At 44.6% G+C, this 26,361-nt stretch overlaps 1 protein-coding gene across 3 annotated transcripts in view; it reads right to left on the reverse strand.

Annotated features, from left to right (window-relative positions):
- Positions 1-26,361, reverse strand: part of prex2 (phosphatidylinositol-3,4,5-trisphosphate-dependent Rac exchange factor 2) — a 105,438-nt gene that overhangs the window by 27,138 nt on the left and 51,939 nt on the right. The window contains exons 18-33 of one of the 3 annotated variants that reach the window (XM_069667259.1): positions 26,207-26,355; positions 26,040-26,125; positions 23,531-23,580; positions 21,985-22,102; positions 21,171-21,355; positions 18,717-18,878; positions 14,094-14,316; positions 13,800-14,007; positions 10,954-11,133; positions 10,763-10,857; positions 9,763-9,845; positions 9,047-9,137; positions 4,832-4,960; positions 2,429-2,470; positions 527-624; positions 288-434 (exon numbers count right to left, since the gene is read on the reverse strand). In XM_069667259.1, the coding sequence (XP_069523360.1) occupies positions 288-434; positions 527-624; positions 2,429-2,470; positions 4,832-4,960; positions 9,047-9,137; positions 9,763-9,845; positions 10,763-10,857; positions 10,954-11,133; positions 13,800-14,007; positions 14,094-14,316; positions 18,717-18,878; positions 21,171-21,355; positions 21,985-22,102; positions 23,531-23,580; positions 26,040-26,125; positions 26,207-26,355 (2,046 nt within the window). Of the gene's footprint in view, positions 1-287; positions 435-526; positions 625-2,428; positions 2,471-4,831; positions 4,961-9,046; positions 9,138-9,762; positions 9,846-10,762; positions 10,858-10,953; positions 11,134-13,799; positions 14,008-14,093; positions 14,317-16,892; positions 17,075-17,257; positions 18,879-21,170; positions 21,356-21,984; positions 22,103-23,443; positions 23,581-26,039; positions 26,126-26,206; positions 26,356-26,361 lie in introns of those variants that run through there. The other 2 variants (XM_069667258.1, XR_011308560.1) reach the window with 2 other exon arrangements.

A 26,361-nucleotide genomic window follows, 5' to 3' on the forward strand; every position in this document is an offset into this window, starting at 1 on the left:
TTTATGATCAAAAGCATAAATGTGAGATCGCAGGGTATTTGCTCAGCTATAGCTCACCATCACAGTGACTTAGAGAGCAGGGCAGAAAATGAGCTTTATGTTGCATAATTCATGTTCTGCACCTGATAGTTTGTTTTGTTTGATATATGATCATTTAGCTGTATATCTGCCATCTTCTGCCTGTGCACATCTACAGGACTGCTCCATATGGTTATATGTGCAAACAGACAGATCTCCTGTTTGTGTCTGTTAAAGCAGATTAACTGAGAGCTGAGGCTGGAGCTCACCAGATTTGGGGAGAGGAGGGACTGGAAGTGGAAGAGCAGCCCGGCGCTGGCGATCTGCTCCAGCCAACGGCGGCTGGCTTCCTGGGCCTCCTGAAGGTCCTGGGGGTCGGAGCTGTCCTGGTCCGACTCCCTGCCCGCGTTGTTGAACTAAGAGAGGACACACAAGTGAAGTCATTGAGCAAAGGTTAAAAGTCAAACACATTCTTTTTCATTCTTAACCAGACGTCTGTATACTTTACCTGGTTGAGGACAGCCAGTAAGTGCTCCGAGAAGGCACACACAGCTGCAACTAGTGACTGACAGAACACCATATCCCGACGCAACTGGATCTCTGAGTCTGAAGGGGAACAAAGAGGACGTGAAGCTGAGAGGAAAGCAAGGTAGAAAGGGTCAAGTACAATCACAATAAAAGACAGCAGGAGTAATAGTCACAAACACGGCATGACAAATGGACAAAACTGAGTGAGTGAAGAGCAGAAACTGCAGCGCAAAGTGGTTTAAGGTTAAAACAAGTTCTCAACTTTAGTTTTTTAAGCTTTCGATAAGCTTTTTTTTTTATTTTGTTGAATCTGCTGGGTATAAAATATTGCACCAGGAGAGAATGAGAGCAGATGACAGGTGTGCCCGAGTGGAAAATAAACGGCTGCCAAAAAACCCTGAGAAAAAGCGCCCCTGAAAAAGTTCAGCAATCATCTGAGTTAAAATGAGTTTATGAACCGCTCAGAAGTGAAAAACGTCTCAGATGAAAAACCCTGACACGATTAACCAATCAGGCTGCAATCTATCTCAGAAAAACACTACCCTTTCTGCTTTTTCCTATGAATCTGTGGCTCCTGGAGAAATGTAGAACGGTCATACAGTATATCAAGGAGTGCGAATTAAGGGGGGAATTCACTGACACTGAATTGCGGCCGCTGATGGCTCCATAAATTGCAGATCATTTGCCCCCGCTATCTGCTCCGTCTCAAGGTCTGATTCACAAAGCAAATTGCACTGACGATGTTCAAGCCAAACACGCCCAAAAGTTTCGCAGATCCGCGCAGTATGCTCTTGTTTTGCGTCTGATTGTGCAGAGAAGCTGTCTGCACCTCCGCTCTTTGCTGCTTGGTGCTGTGCTCTCACAGATCGGTGATGAGCAGGGAGAGGAAGGGGCAGCTCTTTTAACAGTTTACTGTAAAGTCCAGACTCGACAGGTGTTTACTAGTTAACTGTCTGTATCGCAGCTTCAGTTTTTAAGCGTGCAACAGCAGCTCGTCCATATGATAATCCCCGTCATGCATAGCGGCTCCAAAGTGTGCACGTGTGCCGGGGTTGAGCCTTGCACAGCCCCAGACTGATTGGTCTCCCGGTTATAATAATAATGACAATAAATTATTGACAAATTGTTTTTACAGACAAATACATTTTTTTATCACACAAAAGGTGGAATTGTCGTCGTGCTCACTGGAAACTTAGAGTGTGATATCCCTTACAATAGGTGCGCCGCAGTTACCACCAGCTCTCTGCAGACGGTAGTATTTTCACTCTAACTGCGCTGTGCTGTTAGCGCTGCTGTTATTTTTGCCACAAGGCTCATTTACATAGAAAGAGGCCATATTTGCCCCGAATGTTTGCATAATGAGTCATTTGGATACGCGCAAACGGCACCGGAGCACAGAGACGCTGTTTGCTCTGCAGCAGACTTTGAGGTGCACACTTTCGCGAATGAGGCGGAGTCTCTTTAAGTCAGTTGCACAGGTTTTGCAGGCGCAAAAGCAATCCTTTAGTGAATCAGGCCCTTAGTCTTTTAGTGTATCTCATAGATAAGGGTTACAGTATTTTTTACCTTATTTGTGGTGTAGTAAGTAACAGAACAGAAGAGGTCACCAGGAGCAACACAGTAGGAATGGGAGTAGAATTACCTTCCTTTGATACACGTTAATATCTTCCTTTTCTTCCATATTATCAACTGTTTTTTCTTTTATGTTTCATAAAATGTACTTGTTTGTAGTTAGGAAATAGATTTTTGGCCTGGCAACTCTCTGTCTTTGAGAGTTTGTGATCATGTATTATTTGCAAAGAAAACATAAATGTTTAAAATTCTGTCATTCTGTACTTTTTATTGTGTATTTCTGCAGGAGGAAAGAGAGAAAGAGACAGACCTGTGTACTGCAGTAAAACCAGGAGTAGCCGGGTCTTCACCTCTGTAAAAACACATAAAAGCAATCCAGTGAGGCAGCGAACAACCTCATATCAATCCCCAAAGAGCCATCTTCCTCGACAGCAGGAGTGTGACCTATGCTGTAAACTCAACCCCTTAACATCATAAATAGCACCATGCTGTATAAGTCTCCTTCTCCATCCCGGCTCCGCTGCTGTTTATCTTCACATATGAGAAAAGAAATAAACACGGCGTCATAAAAAGCAGCCACGGGCAGAGATAATAACATAGATCAATATTTGTTTACAGTCATATCAGAGTGGGAAGCTTGGCAGCATCATCACGGTGGAGAGGTGGTGTACACAGGCAGGCTGCACATTAATATTAACTCTGTTTATTTGTCCCATCTCTCTGTTGTGGCCATGAGTTCACCTTTCCCAGGAGTGTCATGTGGCCTCGGGTCTCGGCTGGGTGTTTGCCTGCGGTGAGCTTGTATGTACATTTATGTCCGTATGTGTCTCCATGTTTAATCTGTGCGCCAACAAACACAAAACCACACACTCCCATTGGGGATAAGAGAGGCTGAACTCCCTATGTAGATAAAAAACACACAGCTTTTTTGATTGTTTAACCCGGTCAGCTGCAACATATGAATCCCAGGATGGTTTTACAGTGGAAAGTTTAAAGAGAGCAGCACAGTTAGTGGAATGGGACCGCCTGTAACCACACAACTGCAACAAGCCTATTATTGCATCCAATAAATATGATGAGACACACCAGAGAGTTGCTCAATTTACTGCACATTACTGGCACTACTTTTTCATGATAAATATTGTATGTGAAGCTTAGGCCCCAAACAATGTCAGAACAATAATATAATAAATGTGTGTGTTTGTGTGTACTTGTGTGGGGGTCAGGGATAGCGATAAACGGCTTCCAGCCAAAACTTCCTTCTCGGTGCGCTGCATTGTTTACAGTCCAGTTAGCAACTTGAGAAGCAACCGTGTGTACAGATCAAAATATGGCGTCATTTCTTGGTTCATTAAATCCCCCATAGGAGCACCCATTCATCCATTTCTGGTGAGTCTTAGTTTCACTATTTACAGTAAGTCACACAGAGGCTGCACTCTGGCCAACTACTGCGGTATGAACCCGAAAAAGAAACCACTTTTCTTGTGATTTACCGCAAAATTCGGTATATAAGACGCATTTTTAATACTTTTTTTTAATCTAAGAGTGGACTGCGTCCTATACACCGGTGCGTCCAATATACCAGTATAAAATGCAGAGAGGTAGTTTATTGTGTTACAGTATTTTACCCAGACGATGTCGCTATAATCTAGATAAAGCTTTGTCATAGACATGCACGGTCATGATCGCAAGTACAGCCGCCATTCACACAACAGTCAACGTTACCGTAGGCTGAGCTCAGCTAACGCAGCGGTAGCTAGCAGGAATGCAAACTTTACATGGAAAAAAACTGATGGTAGGCTACAATTTGTGGGTTTTCAATGTGTTGCAAATGAAAATAAGTTGAAATAGTGTTGAAATAACTTTAGAAAGCCTTTTTTCCCTCTGGGATACCCTGAAAACAAGCTCTTAAGCTGGCTGCACACTGCCCACAATGCCAACCTCCTCAACCAATACCAACTGTGGAGTCAGTGTGCGCCAACAGTTGGTGCTGGTTGAAGTTGGCTGGATGGAGTTGTTTGACTTTGACTTGTCCAGGCGGGTTTGGAGGACCAATGCGCGCCTTTTCCCTACAAACCTGACCATTCTGAAGGTGCATTCCCTTGACAACTAGCCTATACTCCTTTGACGACCTTTGTCCATGTAACATAAAACAAAACGTTTTTAAAAAGTAGGTAACAAAAGGTCTGTCCTGTCAGCTGATGTCTGGGCTGTGTGGAGTTGGCAGCTGGTTTCCGCAACATTCTACAGACTGAAACCAGCAACTGCCAACTTCAGAATGTTGGGGTGAGTTGGGCAGAGTGCAGTCACCTGACTTATATTCCGAATTGTACGGTACTTTAGTTAACGGGTCTTACCTTTGCTGAATACAACATCATGATGCAGATTTGTCAAAGGTAAAAATGAAGCTTTGTCAGGCCTGTCCTCAAGAGGAGAAGAACACTATCGGGGTCGGATCGATCATTTCTGATGCATTCGAGGAAGTCTGGAAATCTGAACACTGAATGGTTTTCATGACAGCGTCAAGCAAATTTGCCTCAAGTTGAATTTTTAGAAGGGATTGTTAGCGGTTAGCATGCAGATGTCTGTTTACAGAGATTAATAAGAAGCTCAATCGTTGTCAGATGACACTGACAGGAGCCGGGATGTCATTACCACCAACAGAAACTCTTTCGATGTAGAATCTATAAATAGAGATTAGGTGCACACTGACCTTCGACATATTTAGCGATGGTCTGTGTGAGGGTCTGAACGCTGCTGGGGAGGTTCCAGGGATCCTGCTTGACGTGCAGACGTAGCTTCTTGGTGCAGTTCACCTTCGGCTCCATCTCCTGCTGAAACTCTGACAGAACCACACACACACACACGGAGAATTAGCATACTGTATGAAATATAGCTGTGTGTCAACTGGGCAAATTTTGCATAGCGAGAAAGTGGATTTATATGACAAATTGCCTTAGTCCACCTCTTCTATTATTAACAAGCGAGAAAAGAGAGAAAAGTTTGCTCAATAAAAAGATCGTCGTATTTCATTCCTCCTCCGATGCATCTGTTTAAATCATCCTTATTATTCTCTCTCTTCTCCAGCTCTCTTCTCCCCTGACTCTCGTCATTTCCTATTCACAGATGTTTATTGGCATCATAAAACGTCCTTTACTGTGCTGCAGCAGTTATAGCGCATCAAAACCATTTAGAAGTGCAACACGCTCGTTTCAGAGATTCATTACTCAGTCAACAAACTCTTTCAGTAAAAAGGGACATCAAACAAGATGACAGATGCCAAGAAGAGGATGGAAAGTTTGTGTTTGTCCAGTAGAAGTGGGACGTAGAGTGTTCAGTGCATGATCAACTATCTCATTACAGGGACAACTGGAATTATGTCAACAGAGGTAATAGTAATCCTTTCTTGTATGCTGTTTCTTTTTCATGTATAACGTTGGCATCAGGAGTAGTTGCATTATCTTCCTAAGGATATGATGGCACAAAGAATTTCTGTGTGATGGGCGGTGATAGCTAGCATGGAGGGGGCTGGTTACTGGGACGCTGGATCTAACTGTTCAGCCTCCCAGAGGTGTCGTGGTCCTAACTTGACAAAACACCAGAGAACCCCGTTGATAAGCTGATTCTCTCTGTCCATCTAACTACAATACCCTTTTCCTGATTGTCTCTTTTCCCATTGCCAGTGAAGTATTATCTTTTTGGTCTCTTTTCTGCTGCGTCACCGCCTGACGTCACAAACGCGCTGCAGACAGGGTTAGTGAACAGTGAAGATGTTACGGTGGATAGGTCTTTATTGTATCTATTACTCATTCAGTCTGTGTATCAAACTCGGCGCTGACAAATTTGTAACGATGTTCGAGCGCTGCTCGGACGGAGACGGGCAGAATTTGTAGCTGAGATGACAAGGAGTCACAGAAGTTACCGATGGAGCATAGCATCGCACCGGAAAGGGGGCGGAGATTAGCGTGTCCACACAGGTTTTGTTTTCTCATCAATGCCAATCGGAGCCGAGGCGGTAATTACCCGGGTCTACTGCAGACCTGGGTCTGAATGCTGATTGTAACCTTTCCCATAAGCAAAAAAGCCGGGTCTTAGCTGGTGTTAGTGGGTTTTTTGAACAGTGGGAGAGCGGCTTTAGTGCTGATCGTTTCCCTTCTTCCTCCCGACGCTACGCATACCGGCCTTTTGACCGTCTGTCACGGACATTGGTTCAGTTTTACTTTTTCTTTCGCTCTCTTGGGGACAATGAAGTGTCTCACTGCTGCTTCTCCTGAATTTTGTTCGGCAAACTTGACACCTGAAAGCATTCAGGTCCTACTGTTGAGTGAAGGGAAAAAATTAGGGCAGATATTTTCCAAGCCTTTCTGCCGATTGCCGATTTCGATACCGATATATTAGGCACATATTTTTTTTCCACCTGATTGTAGAGAACATCAACTCTCCCCTGTAGCTGAATTGATACCATGCCTACTCTTATTGTAGTGGCCCACTGGCAGATGCAGAAATAACATAATACAGTGCTTTTTAAAATGTACACATTCACTGGGCAATATAAGAAAAGTTTGGTTAACGTACAAAACATTTATTTGTTTGTAACTTTTTTCGGGAATCATCGAGCATTTAGGAAGAATTAAAGCGTTGTTTTATCGGTGGAAAATATCGGCAGAAAAATGACAGAAAAATATCATTTTCAAGCCATAATCTGCAGATACCGATAACGTGCCGATAATATCGTGCATCCCTAGAAAAAATACGGAGCTTCACTGCTTTAATTGGACATTTTAGTTTTATTAAGACTTCACATTTTATTTTTGTTAATTTACTGAAGCTGGGATTTTAAGTATGCAAGCTATAGGTGGCGGGGGCGGCTGCAGCTCAGTGGTAGAGTCGGTTGTCCTTCAGTCGGAAGGTCGGAGGTTCGATCCCCAGCTCCCTCAGTCTACATGTCGAAATGTGCATAGATCTGACTGGAGATTAGGCCTTTGCCATCAGTGTGTGAATGGGTGAATGTGACATGTGGTGTAAAAGCAGCTTTGAGTGGTCGAAAGACTAGAAAAGCGCTATTTAAGTACAGTCCATTTACCACAGGTCTATGATAATATAAAAAAATTAATATAAAAAACGGCATCACATAACTGTGTGCTTATCCTTTTTATTAGCGCACAAGTATCTTGTGTTTTATTCAAAGTCCCCACAGCATCTTTGCTCTTTCAAACCATGTCATATATCTTTTCACACTCCTTTATTGTGTCTTTCCATATTGGTTTAATTTCCTTCTCCTCTCTCTCCCATTGAAATAATAAAAATAACAGGTCAGACGGACCTATTTTATCAGAGTAAACCCACAGACCACCACTTTCAGGCCGCCTGCAGTCTAATCTCCCTTGTCTTTGCAGTAGCAAAACCTGTGTGTAAAAGTCTGTCAATCTGTTGTAAAGCCACTTTAAACAAGACAGAAAGGCTTGTTACAAAGTTTACTTTAGAGGCAAAAGAAGAAGAGATCTTCTGATAGAGGGCTGGTTGTTTGACAGAGGCTTCAAGGAGGGTTTGGAGTGTGTGTTTCTGTGTGTTCAGGCGAGAGAGAGAGAGAGAGAGAGAGAGAGAGAGAGAGAGAGAGAGAGAGATCAGATGCAGGAATGCTCCACTTGTTAGATAATCCTATTTGCTCTGTTATCAACCACACGCATTACTGGAGTGGAGATGGATCAGCTCTGATCAAGGCCTTCACGGCTCTCCTGAGGGCATTTAAGCATGTACACACACACACACACACACATGGAGGAGAAGACCTATTTTCAGTTCAAGCATATCAGCGCTCACTTGAAGACGGCTTGAGATGAGAGGGGGAGTCTGCGTGCCAAATGGGTCAAGATGTTTGGAAGCTTCACTCATCAAAACACAGAGAGTGACTGGGAAATCTGCTGCCATGAAAGGCAAATTGAAGGGCGTTAAATAAAGCCTTGCATCATACAGTACACGCTAGAAGGATCCAAACAAATACAGTTAGCCTTTTTGGGAAGTTAGGGAACCCTGATTGCAACTAAAACCAACTTTCATCTATCTAATCTTTAGAATTAAAGCTAGTTTACAGCTGCAGTGGGAAATGATAAGGTTAAATTTAGCCCCTTCTAAGAACAATTCGTACATTTTCCTGTCTCAGATTAAAAGTAACAATAGATATTGAGGTTATACACCAAGGCCAAGATTAGGTTAGCTGACACACAACTCTTATAGGGTCACATGACTGATAAGAAGTGCTACAATAACCGTAAAGTGGTGCTGTATCAACACTACAGTATGAAGTGTTTCAGAGTGAGCAGAAGTGGCATACATGAAGGGAAAAATGATGGGAGGGGAGCAGGCACGTCATATACAGAGGCGCACCGATCGCAGGTTCAACTCGCGGTCTGCCGATCATTTCCTGCATGTCATCCCCCACTCTCTCCTCCCCCCATTTCCTGTCTCTCTTCATCTGTCCTGTCCAATAAAGGCAAAAAAGCCCTCCCAAAAAAATAGACAGGAGGGAGGGATAAACAGAGGATGAAATGAAATGAATGAATCCACCTACGATACTTCCTCCATGTCACTACAATCACATCTGTGCACGTGCACACATTACACAACAGGAAGTTGCAGCCCATGTGCGCGGGCGGCCCAGCGTGCGCTCTGTTTTCTCTCCCTGTTGGCCGGGCTCGGGAGTTTCTACAATATTATCTTTCTTCTCTAAAGCCGAATGTTCGGCCCGGCAAGGCCCAGGAAGCAGGAATAAAAACACAGTTCAAAGGAAATGGTAGGAAATTTGATATTTTGTGCAGAGATACAATATTTTTGATGCTAAAAGACTCAAATGGCAGCTAGATACTGTGTAATTGGACGAACAAAGAGATGCAGAGAGAGCCAGAAGCGCATCACACTCCTGGTGTTTTACCTTGTAATCCTCTTCCAGGTGTGAAGCACTTGGTCTGCTCAAACGCCCGAGCCACCACCGCTCCTCTCAGCATGCTGCTGATGGAGTCCACCTAAAGAAAGCACAAGGGTCAAACCTCAACTCTCAGATGATACAGTTTCCAGCTAGTGCAAGATCGAACGTATGCGGAGGGAAGCAAAAAAAACTGCTGCCAAAACACCTGCTTTTCCCGCTCTCCCTTCCAAACACACACACACACTCATGCAGAATGTAAACAAAGCTGGGGAAACTGCTCTACAATAAAACAAATGACAGGAAGCAGCTCAAAAGTGCAAAGGCAGCAGAGCTTTTTCCACTGCAGATGGAGACATCCTCGTGAAACTGCCTGTGGATGATTGGTCTATGCGTGTGTGTGTGTGTGTGTGTGTGTGTCTGTGCGATAAAGGATGTATGTGTGCGATCAGATATGGTCGACCTTTGCTTTAAAGGTCTTAGAAAGGTCACGGGTCAGCTTAAGGATGTCACGACTCTCCTTTCCTAAGCACAAGTACAAAAAACTAAACAATTACTGCTCTTAAAATGCAGAAGTCTAAATAAATAATGGACCTTTAAATTATTTTGCTGCATCATCTCCACTTTTAATCTATAGCATGATGGATCAGACCTTAAAAAGCAACATTGTTTACTGCTGGAGAAACTGGGTTTAAGCAAAGTTCAAAGAGGTTCAGATGACCCACCTGGCTGAACAAATGTTCCAGGAAGCTGTGGAGTTTCTTCTGCTTATCGTGAGACAGCCACACGCTGGAGGGCATCTCATCTCCTGCAGAGGTGTGGTAACAACATGTCAGTCAGTCCTTTAATGTATTGAACATGTTTGTTGTGTGTTTTCTCACTGCATCATCAAGTGTTGACAGCAAGGAGTGAAGTATATAAACCGATCAGCCGTAACATTATGACCACTACATTGCGGTTCGTATGGCGCTGCGTATCCGCAGACAGGTCAGGATGCTCATGCTGACCCCTGAAAGCGCCTACAAAGGGCAAGGACCTCAGAGCAACAGAAGAAGGTGTCCTGGTCTGATGAATCACGTTTTCTTTTACATCATGTGGATGGCCAGGGGTGTGTGCGTCTTTTACCTGGGGAAGACATGGCACCAGGATGCACTATGGGAAGAAGGCGAGTCGACGGAGGCAGTGTAGTGCTTTGAGCAATGCTCTGCTGTGAAGCCTTCATGTGGATGTTACTTTGACACGCACCACCTACCTAAAACCTTCACAGTATTCCCTAATTGCAGTGGCCTCTTTCAGCAGGATAAAGCGCCCTGCCACACTGCAAACATGGTTCAGGAATGGTTTGAGGAACTCATCAACAAGCTCAAGGTGTTGACTCGGCCTCCAATTTCCCAAGATCTCAACCCAATCGAGCATCTGTGGGATGTGCTGGACTAACAAGTCTGATCCTTGAAGGCCCCACCTCGCAACTTACAGGACTTAAAGGGTCTGCTGCTGACGTCTTGCTGCCAGATACCTCAGCACACCTTCAGAGGTCTAGTGGAGTCCATAACTCGACGGGTCAGGGCTGTTTTAGCTGCAAAAGGGGACCTACACAATATTAGGCAGGTGGTCATAATGTTATGGCTGGGGGATGTAAGTTCGATTTCCTGCTAAGTTTACTGATTGTGGCCTTATAGGTATTGCGGTGGAGGTGGAGAATGTTCTTGGGTTGCATCAGTGTACCTGAGTCCATCTCATCGCTGTGAACGTAGGAGCTGCAGTGGCTGCTGCAGATGCTGGTGAAGGAGGCGATGGAGTTTCTGTTGCTGTTACAGTCACTGAGAAGAAACAGGAGAACATCTCATTCTTATTCTTTCAGGCTCTTTAATATCTCTGTAAGTGTGTTCCTCTTCTGCCACCACGTGTATTTTTACCTGTACGAGTCTCTGTTGCTGATGGTGTCGTGTCCGGAGTCCTCCTGCTCGTCCCCCGCCACGTTAAAGCACACTTTCTTCCCGTTCCGCTCCCCCTTCTCCCCCTCGCTCTCTGCCGATATGTAGCTCTCCGGGGTCATCGCCTCTGTCGCTGGAGGGTGGGTGATGGAGGATAAAAGGCTGACGGAGGGACGGGAAGAGAGAGGGGATTACTTAAAACAGCTACGAAAGTCTGCCAAAACCAACACTTCTTGGGACAGCAGCATAAAAACAGCTTCTTTGATCAGACTAGGACTAGGACTAATGTACACACTGCATATGTGTGGGCGGGAACAGCTGACTGAGTAGGCCAAACAAAAGCCCAACCTCTGTGTGCTGCGCTTCCGCGCACCGGCTTCAGATGGTAGGGGATCCACGTCGTATTAATAGGTTCAAACATTGCGCAGCCGAGTCCAGCTGTGTCAACACGCTGCAGAGATCAGCTCCCCTCTCTCCGGCCTGTGTTGTATCAGAGGAGCAGGAAGAGGCCGGCAGGGATATTTTCACAGTTGCAGAAACACATGGTGGCATTTAAAGCCAGATTTGAAAAAGTGCTGGGCTCGGACTATTTTTTTAAATCTCACTTTGACACGCAATGTCTGTTTATATTTCAGCCTAATTTTGATTTTCACCAGCTACATTTTCCATTGTGTCATAACACCGGCCTAAAGGACATTTCTAAGTGAACAAACAACCTGTCTCCCTCATGCTACCCAAATGCATCTCAGATTTGTACGCCTCTCGATGATTTGAAACACCTCTCTTTTCATTGACCCGCTTTCTACATCATTCACAGGCCACAGAGATGCCCTCATTATGGTCCACTCCAGGAGGCGCCACAATGCCCCTCCGAAGCAGAGTGGCATTCCATCGCCATGGAGAAGCTCTCCGGGCTCTGTGATTGGCTGCTGGTTAATAAAGAAGCGAGTGCAGTTTGGGGCCGTTGGGGCGCAAACTATTGGAGGCAGCACGGGAGAATAACAATGAGTGGAGCAGAGAGGAAGAGGGGGGAGCGAGAGTTGGCCTCGCGCGCAATTAGAAGGATCTCTTAATCTCTCGCAGGAAGCTCTTTGACCCACTTCGACACATTAAACCATTAGACATCTAGAGCATCTGCATGACAAAGCTCCACAGCAGGCTGTTTCCTTATAGGCTGTTTGCATGCTTTAATCTGCACTCAGGTAAATAAGTCAGACGACCCTATAGCTCTGAAGCCGATGCCAGTCAGGACGTGACAAATGATGTGCAAAGAATGAAGAAAATATGTAAAATTGGAAGCAGGAAAGTGGGTAATTATTTCATCTCGGAAGGGAGGAGGTCCTGATATAAAAACGCCACAGGGCACGTCCGCACACAGCTGTGACCCCTAATCTGTAACCCCTTCCTCCCCTAAATGGATTCCTCTAGAATAAGCCAAGATATTATGTAACATCACTCTATCTGCTCTTGTTTTCTTTCCCCAAACGACTTAAGGATGTTTCTTATCTCAGATGCATTAACATAGACTTCCTCTCTTGACTTAGAGTTGGGAACAGAGGGGGTTGAGTTTGATATAACGCGCAAAAAAACCCTCGAAAATATGGCAACTTTAGTTCGATATTACATCATTATAAAGTACGGAAAAGAGAAGGAGAGACGGAGAGTGAAGGATGTCTGCCTCTCTGTGTGCAGACAGGCGTGTAAAGCTAGGAGAGAAAGTAAAAGGTGTGAACATAACAAGCAGTTTTGACCCCGTGCAAGTCAACAAACAGGTTAATATGCAAACTAATCTAATGAAGTGCTCAGGAGGGTTTAACACACCCTCAGAGGTCAGACCCAGACTGCAACAAAACCCATATTAGCTCCCTGCCACCCACGCACCGCTCCCTCAACAAGCTCCTGAAGCGTGCGTGTGTGTCTACGCCTGCGTGTTTAAACAAATAGCGGATGGCAAAGGTCATTATCCCCTCACTAGCCGCGTCTCAGACCGTTTGAATGCGCGTGGATGCGGCTACGCTAATTGGCAGCGACAGACAGCATGACAAAGTTTGTCCAGACACGGTCATTAAGAGCCCTGCTGCGCATTCGACTCATTATGAGCCTGGTTAGGTGACAGCTTCGCTCCATCTAGAGACTTTTTATGTCCTTCTCTGAATGCTGCTGCTTTAACTGAGGAGACTTGTAATGATTAAATCAATCAAAAGAAAATTATTTCAAAAAACTGTCTAGTGTAAACAGTAAGATGCCCTCAGATAAGAACGCAATCAGGAAGTTGTTTCAAAGGCGTCTTATTTTGAAAGGCACACGGGTAACATACAAGTACGTTTCTACTGCGTCTACATTTCCAGAGGGCACCTGTCTTAACGACACGCCCTCTCCTTCATTGAGATTCTATTTCCTGTTTGGGGGTCGGGGAGGTCGTCCCGGAGCAGTGTTTCCCATTTCCTTCCTGTAGCCTCGTGCGACTCCAAAACAATGAACCGTGCCGAGCAGGAAACACCGATCCAACACACACACACACACACACGCATACCATATCGTGTTTAAGAAGCTTGTGCATGAACTGTGCCAACATCCAAATGACCTGAGGTTTCTGTTTTCTCACTTCACACACACACAGGTGCAAGAGTAATGAGCACAATGTATGCATGTGCAGTGGCAGATGCAGCACACTGACCAAGCAGGCTGCTGAAGTTACAGCTTGTTTTATGAGGCAAGTCAGATCAAGCTGAATTAAATCAGCAGGAGGGCAACAAAAAACATCACTTTCAACCTTTATTTTGAAATTTTTTGGGGAAATGTGCAGATTTGAAATATTGACCACTCACTCATGAATATGGGCTCCATGCGTCTCCATCTCTTTGACAACCGTGGTGAGTTTGTAGAGGAGTTTCTGGTAGGCATCCAGGGTGAGCAGGTCTTCCTCTCTGAGCAGGAAGCGCAGGCCGTGACCCTCTGTCCTGCCCAGGCTATGACCCGACGGCGCCGCCATGGTGGTGATAGTATGCTGGACGTTCACCATGGGGTTCAGCTTACCTGAGACAAAACAGTGCACCAGTGAAAAGCAGATTCTGATGTGCATGCATTATTATTCCACCGTGCAGGTGTAATTCATGCCTCACCCTGCTCTGCACTGCTGCGTCCCCCTCTCTCCAGCGTGTTCTTCCTGTTGTCCAGCTGCACACCGAAGGCGCTCCCCAGAGAGGTGGTGGTCTTTGGGTAGGACACCTCCATCACATTGATATGGCAGTTTGTAGGGCAGAAGTCGCTGCTATGGAGCGGGGACACCTTGGCTTTAGCCTGCTTAAAGGTGGGCCACGCTCTGTTCTTCAGCACCCGAGCAAACTGTTAAACAGCAGAGAAAGAAGAGGTGGTTTTATTTATGTGGCTGCTACAGCTGAACTGAATTTGTGAGAAATATGAGTAAATCTCCACTTTAAAAGGCATGTATTGCCCTTCTGTGATATTATTGATTAGTAGGGTTTTAATCAATAGTAATCAAAGGTAGGGAACAGGTATTTTAGAGCATTGGTTGAAGATCATATGGCTGCTGTGTGCCTGACCTGCACAAGAATAAAAGGCGCCATGTGAAACACATTACACATGGCGCCAGGATGCCTCCTGGGCGCCTTCCTGGGGAGGTTTTCCGGGCACGTTCAACTGGGAGGAGACCCTGTGATATACCAAGAGCCCGCTGGAGGGATTATATACCCCACCTGGCCTGGGAACGCCTCGGGACCGCACAGGAGGAGCTAGAAAATGTTTCTAGGGAGAGGAACTTCTGCTGCCACCGCAACCCGTCCCCGAATAAGCAGAGGAAAATGCATGGATGGATGGATGTTACTTCAAACGGGGATCCTTTTCACTCTTTAAAACAAGTGCAAACATCCTCCGTAACCACTTAATACTACAGAACTCCTACAGGAAAACTCCACCCAACCCTGCTGTGCAAGGGGACTTCCTGAACCTGTGTCGAGATAGCATCTCCAATTTTAAAACACAACACACAGGGAGTCTAAAAGACTGCTTCCATCCAACAGAGCTGATACAGAATATCCCAAACACATTCTCTCTGTGCAACATTTGGTTGCACTTTCCTTGAACCCTCCATCACACAGCCTGTATCCTGTCTCGAATATGACCCAGCAGATGCTTTATAAGGATTCAGATCACTTTTTAGCAACTCTGCCTGTCAAGAATAACATAATGTATATGTTAAGTAAGGATGTTAAACTAAACATGTCTTCCTGGTTATCTTAGATAGTATGAAGCTGCTGCTCCAGGCAAGATGATACGCTCCATATGGACCACGAGCTGACCTTCTCTTGAGACTAACCACGTCTCATGTGTCTCTAGAGTTGTTCTTTTTCCAGGCCGTAGGTTAACATCCCTCCTTATTTCCATTGTTCTGTCTTTGTATGTCAGTTCCTCCCTCTTTCATCCGTCCTCTTTCTCTCTCTCCGTTCTCTTTCGGGGTCTGTGAAAGGAATGCTCCAGTGCAGGAGGGGATCTTACACAACAAACGTCCCGGCTGTGGCTGTGCAGGGCTATTTATAAGTGACTGGTAATTAATACAAGGCCCCCTCTCGTGTTGAGTCAGATCTTTTCTTATTTCCCGTCTCACGCACACTTGCACGCATCGGGATGTTTGGCCTATAGACACATGCTTACAGATGTGAATGAGAAGTGATGAAAATACTTTGGCTCCTCCAACGACCAGCTGTAAACTAATAATAAACAAAGCGCCAGATTAAACGACATATTGCACACATATTCACAAACTCTGTGACAAGTTTGAAAGTCAGTGACAGACATGTAGGCTAAATATTTCTTCTTCACTCGCAGGTCATTAAAAGCTGATTACATTTTAGCACAACAGCCTTCACACACCGACACTTTCATTCAACATGATTTTCACATTTTCAGCATGCAGCTGGGTTGATACGATCTGACATATTGATGTTAGTCAGCAAGAAAACAAGCACACATTGTAAATCAATGTGTTTTTACTATATTATGAGGATGTTTCCTCACTAAGGTCCTTTACACAAAAACAGCAGATTCTTTTAAATCACATTCAGGGTGAATTCACAAAGAATGGATGCAGCGGCTGAAGGCAGCATGAATTTTGTATCACCTCCTGAAGCTATCCACCCGCTCTCAAGGCCCAATTCACACAGGATATTCTGCTAATGATATTCAAGTGCTGAAACTCCCGTACAGTTTTGCAGCTCAGCGCATTTTGCTCGAGCTGTCTTTCTGATTGTGTAAAGGAGTTGCTGGCACCTTAACTCTCCCCTGCAAAAGTCTCGCTCTCATGCTCATGGAGCTCATTCAATCAAGTTTATTGTGAAGCCTGAACTCGACAGATGTGGCACCAGCTTCACCTTCTGTAATGCTGCTTTCACCCTGGAGGGAGCCAGCAAGAGCAGGCGGGCCAGATGAAATAACATTCTCATCCCTGTCCTGTGTTTCGGCTCCAGAGTGTCTCCACAAATGTTGGAAATGGGTGCATTTTGAACAGACCAATTTGACCCCGATTATAATAATAATGTTATAAATTTACTTACAGAAAATCTTATTTCTTAGGTCATAGAAAAGTGGAATTGCTGTCATGTTCAATAATTTCACTTTAACCGTGCCTGGCTAAAATCGCTCTTGTGTAAATTGTGTGGATTGGGGCATTTTTGCAATGACGCTCACTTGCACAGAGAGAGGCCAATTTTTCACTGAACATGTTGCATAATGTCTGATGTACATGCAAACCAAGACACTATGGGCTCTTGAGCACAGTTAGGTGTGTAGCTCCCTTGTAACGAAGAGCCCATCGTTACTGGTGACTGACGGCTTGGTTGCCATGTAAATATTGCACACTGGGTTTGGTTAGAGGCACAACTTAAATTATTAATGGCACTTGGCACTTTGATAGCGGTATTTGCACTTTATTAGCGATCTTTGCACAGTACATTTATTACATTGCATATTTGCACATTTCAGGATTAAACATTATTTATTGATTGTGTACAAACAGTATTTATCTACGTGTTAAGCCCATGATTGAGGTGGTCTTCCGGCGGGTGCTGGCTTGAGAGCGGTGCTCTGCCTAAAAGAGAGGGGAGTTAGAAAGCTCCGATGATGCTGTTCGTTTACGTGCATTAATAATTAACAAACGGTGACATGTGTTCCGTTTAGGGTGTGCAGTATGTTGTATGTGTTGATCGTGGTAATAAGTGTGTGTGCTAGTGCCTTAAATGTAGATTGATTTATAAGTTGTGTGATCACTCACCTGTCTTGTCCTGTGTCCGCTCCAGGGTGGTCGGGCCGAAAGATTCCCCGGGTAACGGACACCCAGATAAACGTTCCGGGAGGGACCAAGGGATAAGATAGGCAGAGGGGAGGTGGAATAGTGTGGTGTATATTTATATTTATTGTAGATACAGGTAATGGGGTTTATTTGGTGTTAAATAGCAGTCTATGTTTATTGTTAATATTATGGATAGGGGTATAATGTGTACCTATTTCATCAGCTCATTTTCTTTATTCATACTATTTTGGAGAGCACCTCCAAATAGGTTGGTCCAATACAAGTCTACCGGTGGCACAGTATAAAAGGCGCCATACATCATCTGTCTGTGTTGCTGGTCATAGTTATGTTGGACCCGGTTAACCGCTGCTGTTTTTTTGTTGATGGCTGAATAAATGGTCTTTTGGTACACCTTACCACCGACTTGCTGTCATTTTCCACCCTGTACACTGCATCATCCAGCCGCTGAACGGGTCATTCTAACATCCCTATTTGCATGTGCTGTAAGAATTAGGCCGGAGATATACTTGCTGCTTAACCTTGCGTTTGCGTACACAACCGGCTGCGTCATGAACCTAATTGTTCACATACTTGTCTATGCGCTACGCGTGTTACTGGAGGATACCTCTAGAGGGCACAGAGCTCAGGCCGCATGCAACTACCGTATGTGCGGGACGTAAACAACATACATGGCAACACTCTTTACTACCATGTTAATTCTGAGATCACGGCAGAAAAAGCGACAGCTTTTGAGTGTTCAGCACCGTCCCCACTCCGTTTCTCCAACATTTTACTCTGTGCTCGGACGTAACGGTCCCGGACTTGTTTCCATTTAGCTTTACAAGTTTCCACATCGACTTCTAAAGTGGAACTAATCTCTCACCAGCTATTTTGACAGGCATGTTTGTCGCTGTGGAGTGGCAATGACCCATTGTACAAACTTGGTCAGTGAGCTTGTCTTCAAAACTTTCTGCCATTGTTGTCCCTGCTGCTGTGTTGACCCTGTCACATCCCCTCTAGTGTAAATTTTTGAGGACGTGCACAGCCAACGCGCCAAACAGATGCAGGGAAAGTGCGGCAGCCATCATGCGAACGCCGTTAAAAGCAAGTACATTGCCGGCTTTAGATCTTTTTGTCTCATTTGCAGGGTTAGCAGCTAAAAAAGGCACACAAATAATTAGTTTTTTTGCCACTCATTGTGTAATGGAGGTTGCTGTAATATTACTGTTAGAGTGCATCTATGTTAAAGTTGTTCAGCAGGATTTTTGAAGCGTTCAACCAGAGAAAAAAACATGTAAAAGTGGTATTTCTTCTGTCAGTCTAGAGAAATTGCAGAAAACGCTTTTCATGGTTCTAAGCAGTGGAAAATTGTACACATGCAGTGGGGGAGAGAAGTATCATCCAGAGCAGAGAGACTGATAAAGGTCCTCTTCATAGTCACCTTTCTGTAATTTGTGATTCGCCGGTTGATGTGCTCCACCCTCTCGCCACACATGGCGCTGAAGCGTACCTGCAGCTCCTCTGGGATCACATCGCAGCTGAAACTCAACCTGCTGCACATCTGCACCAGCGTGTCATCATTACGCGCCAGTGCCTCCAGGATCTGGTCAGAGAGAGGGCAGAGAAAAAGGCTTGGATGATTAACTGATCCTACTAAAAGCCCTTCTGGAACGACTAATGGGATGTAAATGACTGACCAGGCTGTTTATCTTTGAAATTCAACATAAAATTTGGCTGGAGGGCCAATTCCTCTACAGCATTTCATGAGCAGCTTAAATGTCCATGTGCTGTTCATAAATCCATGGAGAAAGAGCCAGATTGCGGTACATATGCTGTACGTATGTAGACTCTGACTCTCCAGATCAGATATTAGATACGAGGAGGAAGAGAGGCGCAGATCTCAGAGCGTTTTAATGAGAGGCCCGGTGGAGGAAAGAGAAAAGCAGGGGAGGAAATGTAATCACAGGAAGAGACTTTGCATTATTAAAATTCAACATCACACAGATCTCGGAGGATATCACGCACTGCTGGGGCAGATGTTTATAATAACACTAAAATTACTTTCACTTTTGAGGAATGGGAAACTACTTATCGTCGGAGGGGATGTGGCAAGTTTTATTTTTGTGCTTGTCAATGGGTTCCATTAAAGAGGATGCGTTTAAAGACTTTAGAACATGAGGGCTGTAAATCTCGATCTGTTTAAGACATGAATCCAGCTTGTGATCTCTGCTCATTCACCACGTAGAGATGTTGTTCATCATGGGATTTGGCAGAAAGAGGCTGCCAAACTGAGTTTTATTTTCCACGCCAGCATGTGTGCATCTACGTCTGAGTGAATCTTCTTTCCTCTGTGTATCTTAAATCAATAATGATCATTTTGTGAACATCGCCGCTGAGTTGTAAAAAGCATGCACTTAACACAGCTGGGAGCTAACATGACTTAAATAAAGCTGTCAGTTTTAACTACCCTCAAGCCTCCCAATCAACACAGCAGGAGAGCTATCGGCTGGATGGGTGTGGAGTTAATGTTTATAAAATAGTGGAATAAATGCTCTTAAAAGAATAAAAGTTATTTTGAAGATTTAACTTTCGTCCAAACAGCAAATATACAGAAGGAAAATGATGACCTGTCAAAATCCTTTCTGAGTTCAACAACTGCTCATCTTTAGCCTGCTGAGAGAAAGAAGCACTGCTGTGGTTTGTTTTTAGATCTATATTATTCTCCGCACAATATTAGTATTGCACAGCTTGGCTCTGAGATGATGAACACCAACAGCACAATTCATCACCTCAATGGTGATTAAACTCTCCCTATTCTCCTCTGGTAATTCATGTTAATTAAACTCTCCACTTTCTGTGAATTGTGCATGTATCACGCTAAGTTACAAGTTAGGACAGCTGAAGAGAGACAGGAAATGTTGGGAGGAGAGAGCGGGGGATGACATGCACCAAATGATCGGCAGACCGGGAGTCAAGCCTGCGATCAGTGCAACGAGGACTTAGGCCTCTGTATATGGCTCGCCCGCTCTACAAACTGAGCTAAACCAGCGCAAGTTACAATCATTTGTTCGTTTGCAAATCCCCCCAAAAAAACAAAATTTGTAACATACTCAAACAGCTACCACTTAAAAACAACTAATGTTAGCATTCAGACAATTCCTAAGTAAAAATCGTTAGCTTGGAATTTACAACTTTCATACGATATTGTGCAACACCAGCAACCAATAATGTAATCTTGGAAGTGGTTGTATAATAATAGCTTATAAGCTTATTTCTAAAGGTATACACTTACTAACTTTAGTTACTTAACTAACACTACTGTTAGCTAGCTAACGCTAACACTGTTGGTTAGGAATTTACAACTTTCCTGCGATATTGTGTAACACCACCAACTGATATTGTAAGCTAGCAGGTGGTAACCAGAATATATACCATAAGCCTATTTGTTAAGGTATACACTAAATAATGTTGGCTAGCTAATAGTAATGTTAGCTAGGGAATGGCTGACTACAAACGTTAGCTTTTGTCTAAAGGTAGTTAATGAGTTTTTGAGTTGTTGTTTACCATCAAATACTTTATGACCCAATGTCCCTACAGACTTTCACTACCCATATTTTGTTGGTTGCATATCAATCAAGGGGTAGTGAAATGATAAGGTTTTTACAGAATCTCTTCATTTATATGATTTGCAAACCTGGAACACAGCTGTACAACATTATAACAGCATTTGAGCTATCTCCCTTGTATGTGACGTTAGAGGAAGACTGACACCATGTGAACATAGTGAACTGGAGAGGAATGCAGTGATGATAAGGTCATTAATGTAAAAATGTATCATTATATAAGCATTAGATCATACTGTTGTAGCTGTATTATCGTCACATTAAAAGAATACCTTAGCAGTGAGGCTGAAGAATCCTTTGGGTTCGACCATCTTTTCCAACACGTGACACTTGATGCCAGCTGTGCTGTCGTACTCGTACATCACTCCGTACTCCAGGTGGACGTTGTCTACTGTCAGACTTACGTGGTCCTTCTTCCCATCGATGATAGCTATCGTGTTGAATTTGTCCATCACCTCTGCGATGGCAGAAAAACAGAAGAACAAAGAGACAGCAGGGAAACAGACCTTGTTACTTGCAAATGAAGCAGCACACATGCACAAGTCACAAACATTATGTTGTGATCGTGTTCTGTGATCAACACAAATAATCCCCATGTTCACCACAAAAAGGGTTTTCATCATCATACACCCTGCACTGTAGGAGGCCTCAGACCACCAGATCTGCAGCTCATTTCAGAGGACGACCCTCCGCACATGGCTTCCCTCCATCACCCAAAGACATGATGAGCAATTCCAAGAGTATAAAGTTAACCGGCGCTACGCTAACGCAATGACTGAATACAGCTATAAATCCTGCGCTGGAGCTGTTTGCTATGAAGGGAATAGCTTTCCTGTTTTACTTGCTCATTGGGATCCATAAATTGCAGGGGAGAATTAACACTTGATGAGCCAGAGGGGGCTGTTCTCAGACTAACACAGTCCAGATGAGCCAGATTGGAGCTCCGTCTCCATGTTAACTTGACTTGTGTTCCCGCGAACAAGCCTGTGTTACATCCACAGACACCTTGAGCAGGATTTCTTTTCCCAGAGGAGTAATTCTCATGTAGTTACTCGTGAATGCGTGTGTGTGTGTGTGTGTAGTCACCTTCTACTTTGCACTCGAAGCCGTCTCCGTTCTCCTCTGGGATTGGTTTCTGGTTCGTTTTCTGGTTGTCCTCCTGGGCGCTTTCGTTGTTGTTGTATACCCACTTAATAGTATCTTGCTGCATAGAATTACAATAAAGGAATTCACTTAGAAGTTTTATGGAAATGTTTCTGCATCATAAAAATGACATATTGTGACTTTTATTGAGCTTTAAATAGCTGTGTGTTTGCATTTAGCGTTAAATTGACTGGAACCCTTCTTACAGTCACGCACGCACACAACTGTCAACACAAATCAGAGTATATTGTGTATTATTTATGGATAACAGGTTGCACTTTTACGGCTAAATTGATGGAAAATAACAAATAGAAGAAGTGTGTGTGTGAGTTTTGGTTTGATGCAGCATGTTTAGCTGATTCTGCCCAGATACGTGTACAGTGTCACAGTTGGGTTGGCAGAGCGTAGCAGTGAAAAGCCTTCACAAACATATGGGAACATGGTGCTCAGTGCGACCGCAGAAGCAAACCCATGCCAATCTCATCGACTCACTCTAGCGTGCCACACTGCGCTGCGTGTGTGTAAATGTGTGTGTTTTAGGGTGCCTGTGTCTGTTCTGTCTTCTCCACGCCCAAGCCCACAGTCGGGTATTCTGCCAAGGCTACATGCTGTGCCTGCCTACTGGTCTGTGGTCTTGTACCGCCACACACACACAGACACAGAAAGAGGCGGACACAGAGAAGGCGGTTCCTCTGGGTTGATGTAAACCAGATCTCCAGTAGTGTTGGAACCCTGAAGTGCTTTATTAAGCCTCAACTCCCAACAGGGCTCAATTATAGACACACTACGCTAACACACACACACCACTGGGTTTCTATTTTCACACATCCTTCAACAGGTGGACTGAGCTTGCTTTCTCCCCTTTAACTATGACCTGCCATGTCCCGCTTTTTCCTCCATCTTTCTCCTCCCTTTCCTCCAGGGATCTCACCCACCCCCAGATCCTTTCCCACCTCTCCCTGCAGCCTGCCAGTCTCCCACAGCAGGCCATAGCAGTGAGCCAGAGGTCAGCTGAAGGAGCCAAAACTAGTATTATTTCTGAGTAATGACCCAAGACAAGGAAAGAAGGAGTCAGAAAAAGAAAGAGAGAGAGAGCGAAATGAAGGTAAATGGGAGCTAGGAGGTCCTTCTGCTGTGTTTGTTCTCACGGTCAACCTGTGCTTGTTTCTTTTCGGCTCTTTTAACATCTCCCACACTTCTCCTCTTACTACTAGGATTGCATAACCAGCCAATCAATCTACATATGATTCAAAGGGAATTCATGGGAAATGAAAGTGCGACCAAATGAAACACAACTGTAAAAAAAATGATTCTATTAGGGGACTGAATAGTTTGTAAACTCTTTCCCCCTAGAATAAAACTTTTTGGTTTATTCTACAGTTGATTCCCTCTCCCGTCTCACCTGTGTGGGCCGTCTGTACTTCCTGCACGCTGTAACATGAGCGATGACACTGGCATGGCTCTCCTTGCTCACATTAATGCCGTTCACCTTGATGATGCACTGGCCCGGGTGGAGGCCGGCGATGGCTGCCACTGTGCCTGGCGTGAGACAGAGACGAGGGAGAGTTGTCAAGGGCAACGACTGCTGCAAACTCTTCTGCAGGTGAATCAGGGTGAAACAACCGGAACTTCCCAAGCAATAACCGTCACATCTTTTCCCGTCCTGTACCCAAAATTGGGTTGAACAACATTCCTTTTTCGTGTATTTGCAACTTAGTTTCCTGTTTTGGCAGCTCAGGAGGAGTGTGAGAGAGAGCACGGAGAGGAGGGAAGTTGTTTATCTGGGGTAGACGAGGGCCTCTCTGAGGGATGTGATTCAGACCATAAGAGAACTTCAAGGTTTACAGCTATCTAAAGTAAGTTCATGGCAGACTAAATATTCCTCCCGTCTGTTTTTATAGCTCCTTAAAGCCACACTATGCATACCTCACATTGCAATATACAGAATCTGGATCCCTCCAAGTATTGTAAGAATGAAATTAGTTTCTCTGTAGCTTTGACTATCTGATACAAACAGCCAGGACTACTGTACTTAATAATAGAAAAGAAAAACAACAACAGGGCTGATATGATACGTACTGCTTGGACTGCAGGGAACTACTGTGGTAGAAGATACAGTAATATAACATTTATATCATTGGGTTTTGGCTCTTCATGTTTTTCAATTTATATCGAGTTTTGCCTTCCTATCACAGACTGATATACGCAATAGCTCTGTTTACACACCTTGTTTTAGATACGGGAAGTTTCTCTTCAGAAAAAACCTCCAGTAAACAAGTAGTGTTACATAATGACAACAGAAAAAACACGTTTTTTGGAATAAGTACAAAAATATATCGCTGTTAAAGCATCAGTGTTCTTGTCAATTCTGCTAAACAGGAAGCAAAACTGAGCCTACAGCTAAGCTAGCAGTCGAAGCACAGCATCGTTTTTGGCTAAATGCTAACGCCAGCATGTTTACAAGCTGAAAATAACAATGTCAACATTCTGTGGTTTAGATGGCATTATGTTTACTGAGATCACAATCTCAGTGTAGTGGGCGCAACTGTGGTGCAGTGGTTAGTGCTGCAGCCTTAGAGCTAGGCAGTTCTTGATTTCGATCATGATTCGGACCACTGACTCTATAGATGAACGAAGCGTCTCCATCTACTCATTGTATGAAATTGAAGCTAAAATAGCCCCCATGATAGGCGCTGCCATCTTGCGATGGTGACGTCATTTAGAGCCAGAGTTGTGCAGCAGAGATCGGTGGATGGAGCCGCTGTGGCCACTTTCGCTAAAAAATACACACACTGAAATTATCGAAAAAACAGCAAAGATCCTGCATGCCAGCGTATTTAACAGCAGAACAGCTTCTTGTGTTGGTCTGAAGCAGACGTTCACAGATATGAAAACTTCAATGGCTGTAGTGATTGTCCTAGTTACGTTTCCTCTCATCGTTCCTCCTCTACTCTGCTAATCCTGAACAGATCGGCTGAAGGAGCCGTATTGGTCAACAGAGCTGTCAATCATCGGACGCAAGGGGCCTTTCTGTGTGGAGTTAGCATGTTCTCCTCCGGCTTCCTCCCACAGATCAAAGACATGGCCGTTAGGTTCATTGGTGACTCTGAATCGCCCGAATGTGAGAGTGAAAGGTTGTCTGTCTCTATGTGTCGGCCCTGTGATTGACAGCAAACTTATAATTAAAAAGCGCAGTATAACAGAATGGCAGCAGAAGTGCCCATATAAAACAATGAGATAACAGTGAAATGACCCCTAAAACAATGTTTTATGACAAACCTATCTATTCAACTGCTCTCTTTCAGTTTCTCTGCCTCTAATTGGTATTACCTGCTCCTGTTTGACCTCAGACACCAGGAGAGAGCAGCTGTTATGACAATCTGAGGGATTAAACACCTTCTACATCATCAGCTTTGTCTCAGGGGATCAGAGCATCTACTTAAAGCACACACAGCAGGGCTCCCAGGCAACCACACACACACACACACACACACACACACACACACAAACAAGCCCTGCACATTTCTCCCCTGCTATCTCACTTAGATTGCTTAAGGAAGAAAACAAGATTCAATTCCCCTGAGAACAGCCAGACAAGGCCACGGATTGTTTTCGGATTGGACCCTATCTTGTGCCAGCTCTGATAGCGCTGTCACTAAACATGCTGTGTTGGGAGAAAACAGCTCAGGAGGAGGAAAAAATGCTGAGTGCTTCTCCGTCTCACAGAGGCACTGAATCACCAAGAAAATGCGAATAGGTACATGGGAGTTATCGTGATTGGGAAAGTGACTGATAACCAGATAATTCTCAGTTTCTGCAGCACTATTAACCGAGCAGCGGAGCCACACGGAGGGAAAGTGCAGTGAAATGTGGCCAAGTCACGCATGCTCGTGAAGGCTGGTGTGGCAGATGTTTGCCAGCTGTGGCACAATAACAGAGAGGTGATGGGAGGCCTTTTTCCGCTCTGAGCTCAAGAGACAGAGAAGGTGGTCTCGTACCTCTCCCAACAGCGTGGACCACAGATGGACCGAAGCCACGAATCTGGAAACCCAACCCCTCAGCTGAGTCTGGGATCTTCACCGTCCTGGGGAGAAGAGAAAGGGAAGAGTCAGGCTGATACAGGAGGACAATATGTGTTTGCTAGTGCTTTGCAGGTGGGACTTACTCTCTTGGCTTGGTGCTAACCAGCACCCTAAGGGGTCCCTTGCTGTTGAAACACTGCCTGAGGAGAACTTCCACTTCAGAGAACGGCCTGAGGAACACCAGGTCTCCATTTATGGCAAACAACTTCTTCCCCACTTCCAGGCCCGCCATCTTCAC

The sequence above is a fragment of the Semicossyphus pulcher genome, unplaced genomic scaffold (assembly GCF_022749685.1).
Source record: "Semicossyphus pulcher isolate SPU_LCO1_2020_fin unplaced genomic scaffold, fSemPul1.0.p SCAF_18, whole genome shotgun sequence".
NCBI lineage: Eukaryota > Metazoa > Chordata > Actinopteri > Labriformes > Labridae > Semicossyphus > Semicossyphus pulcher.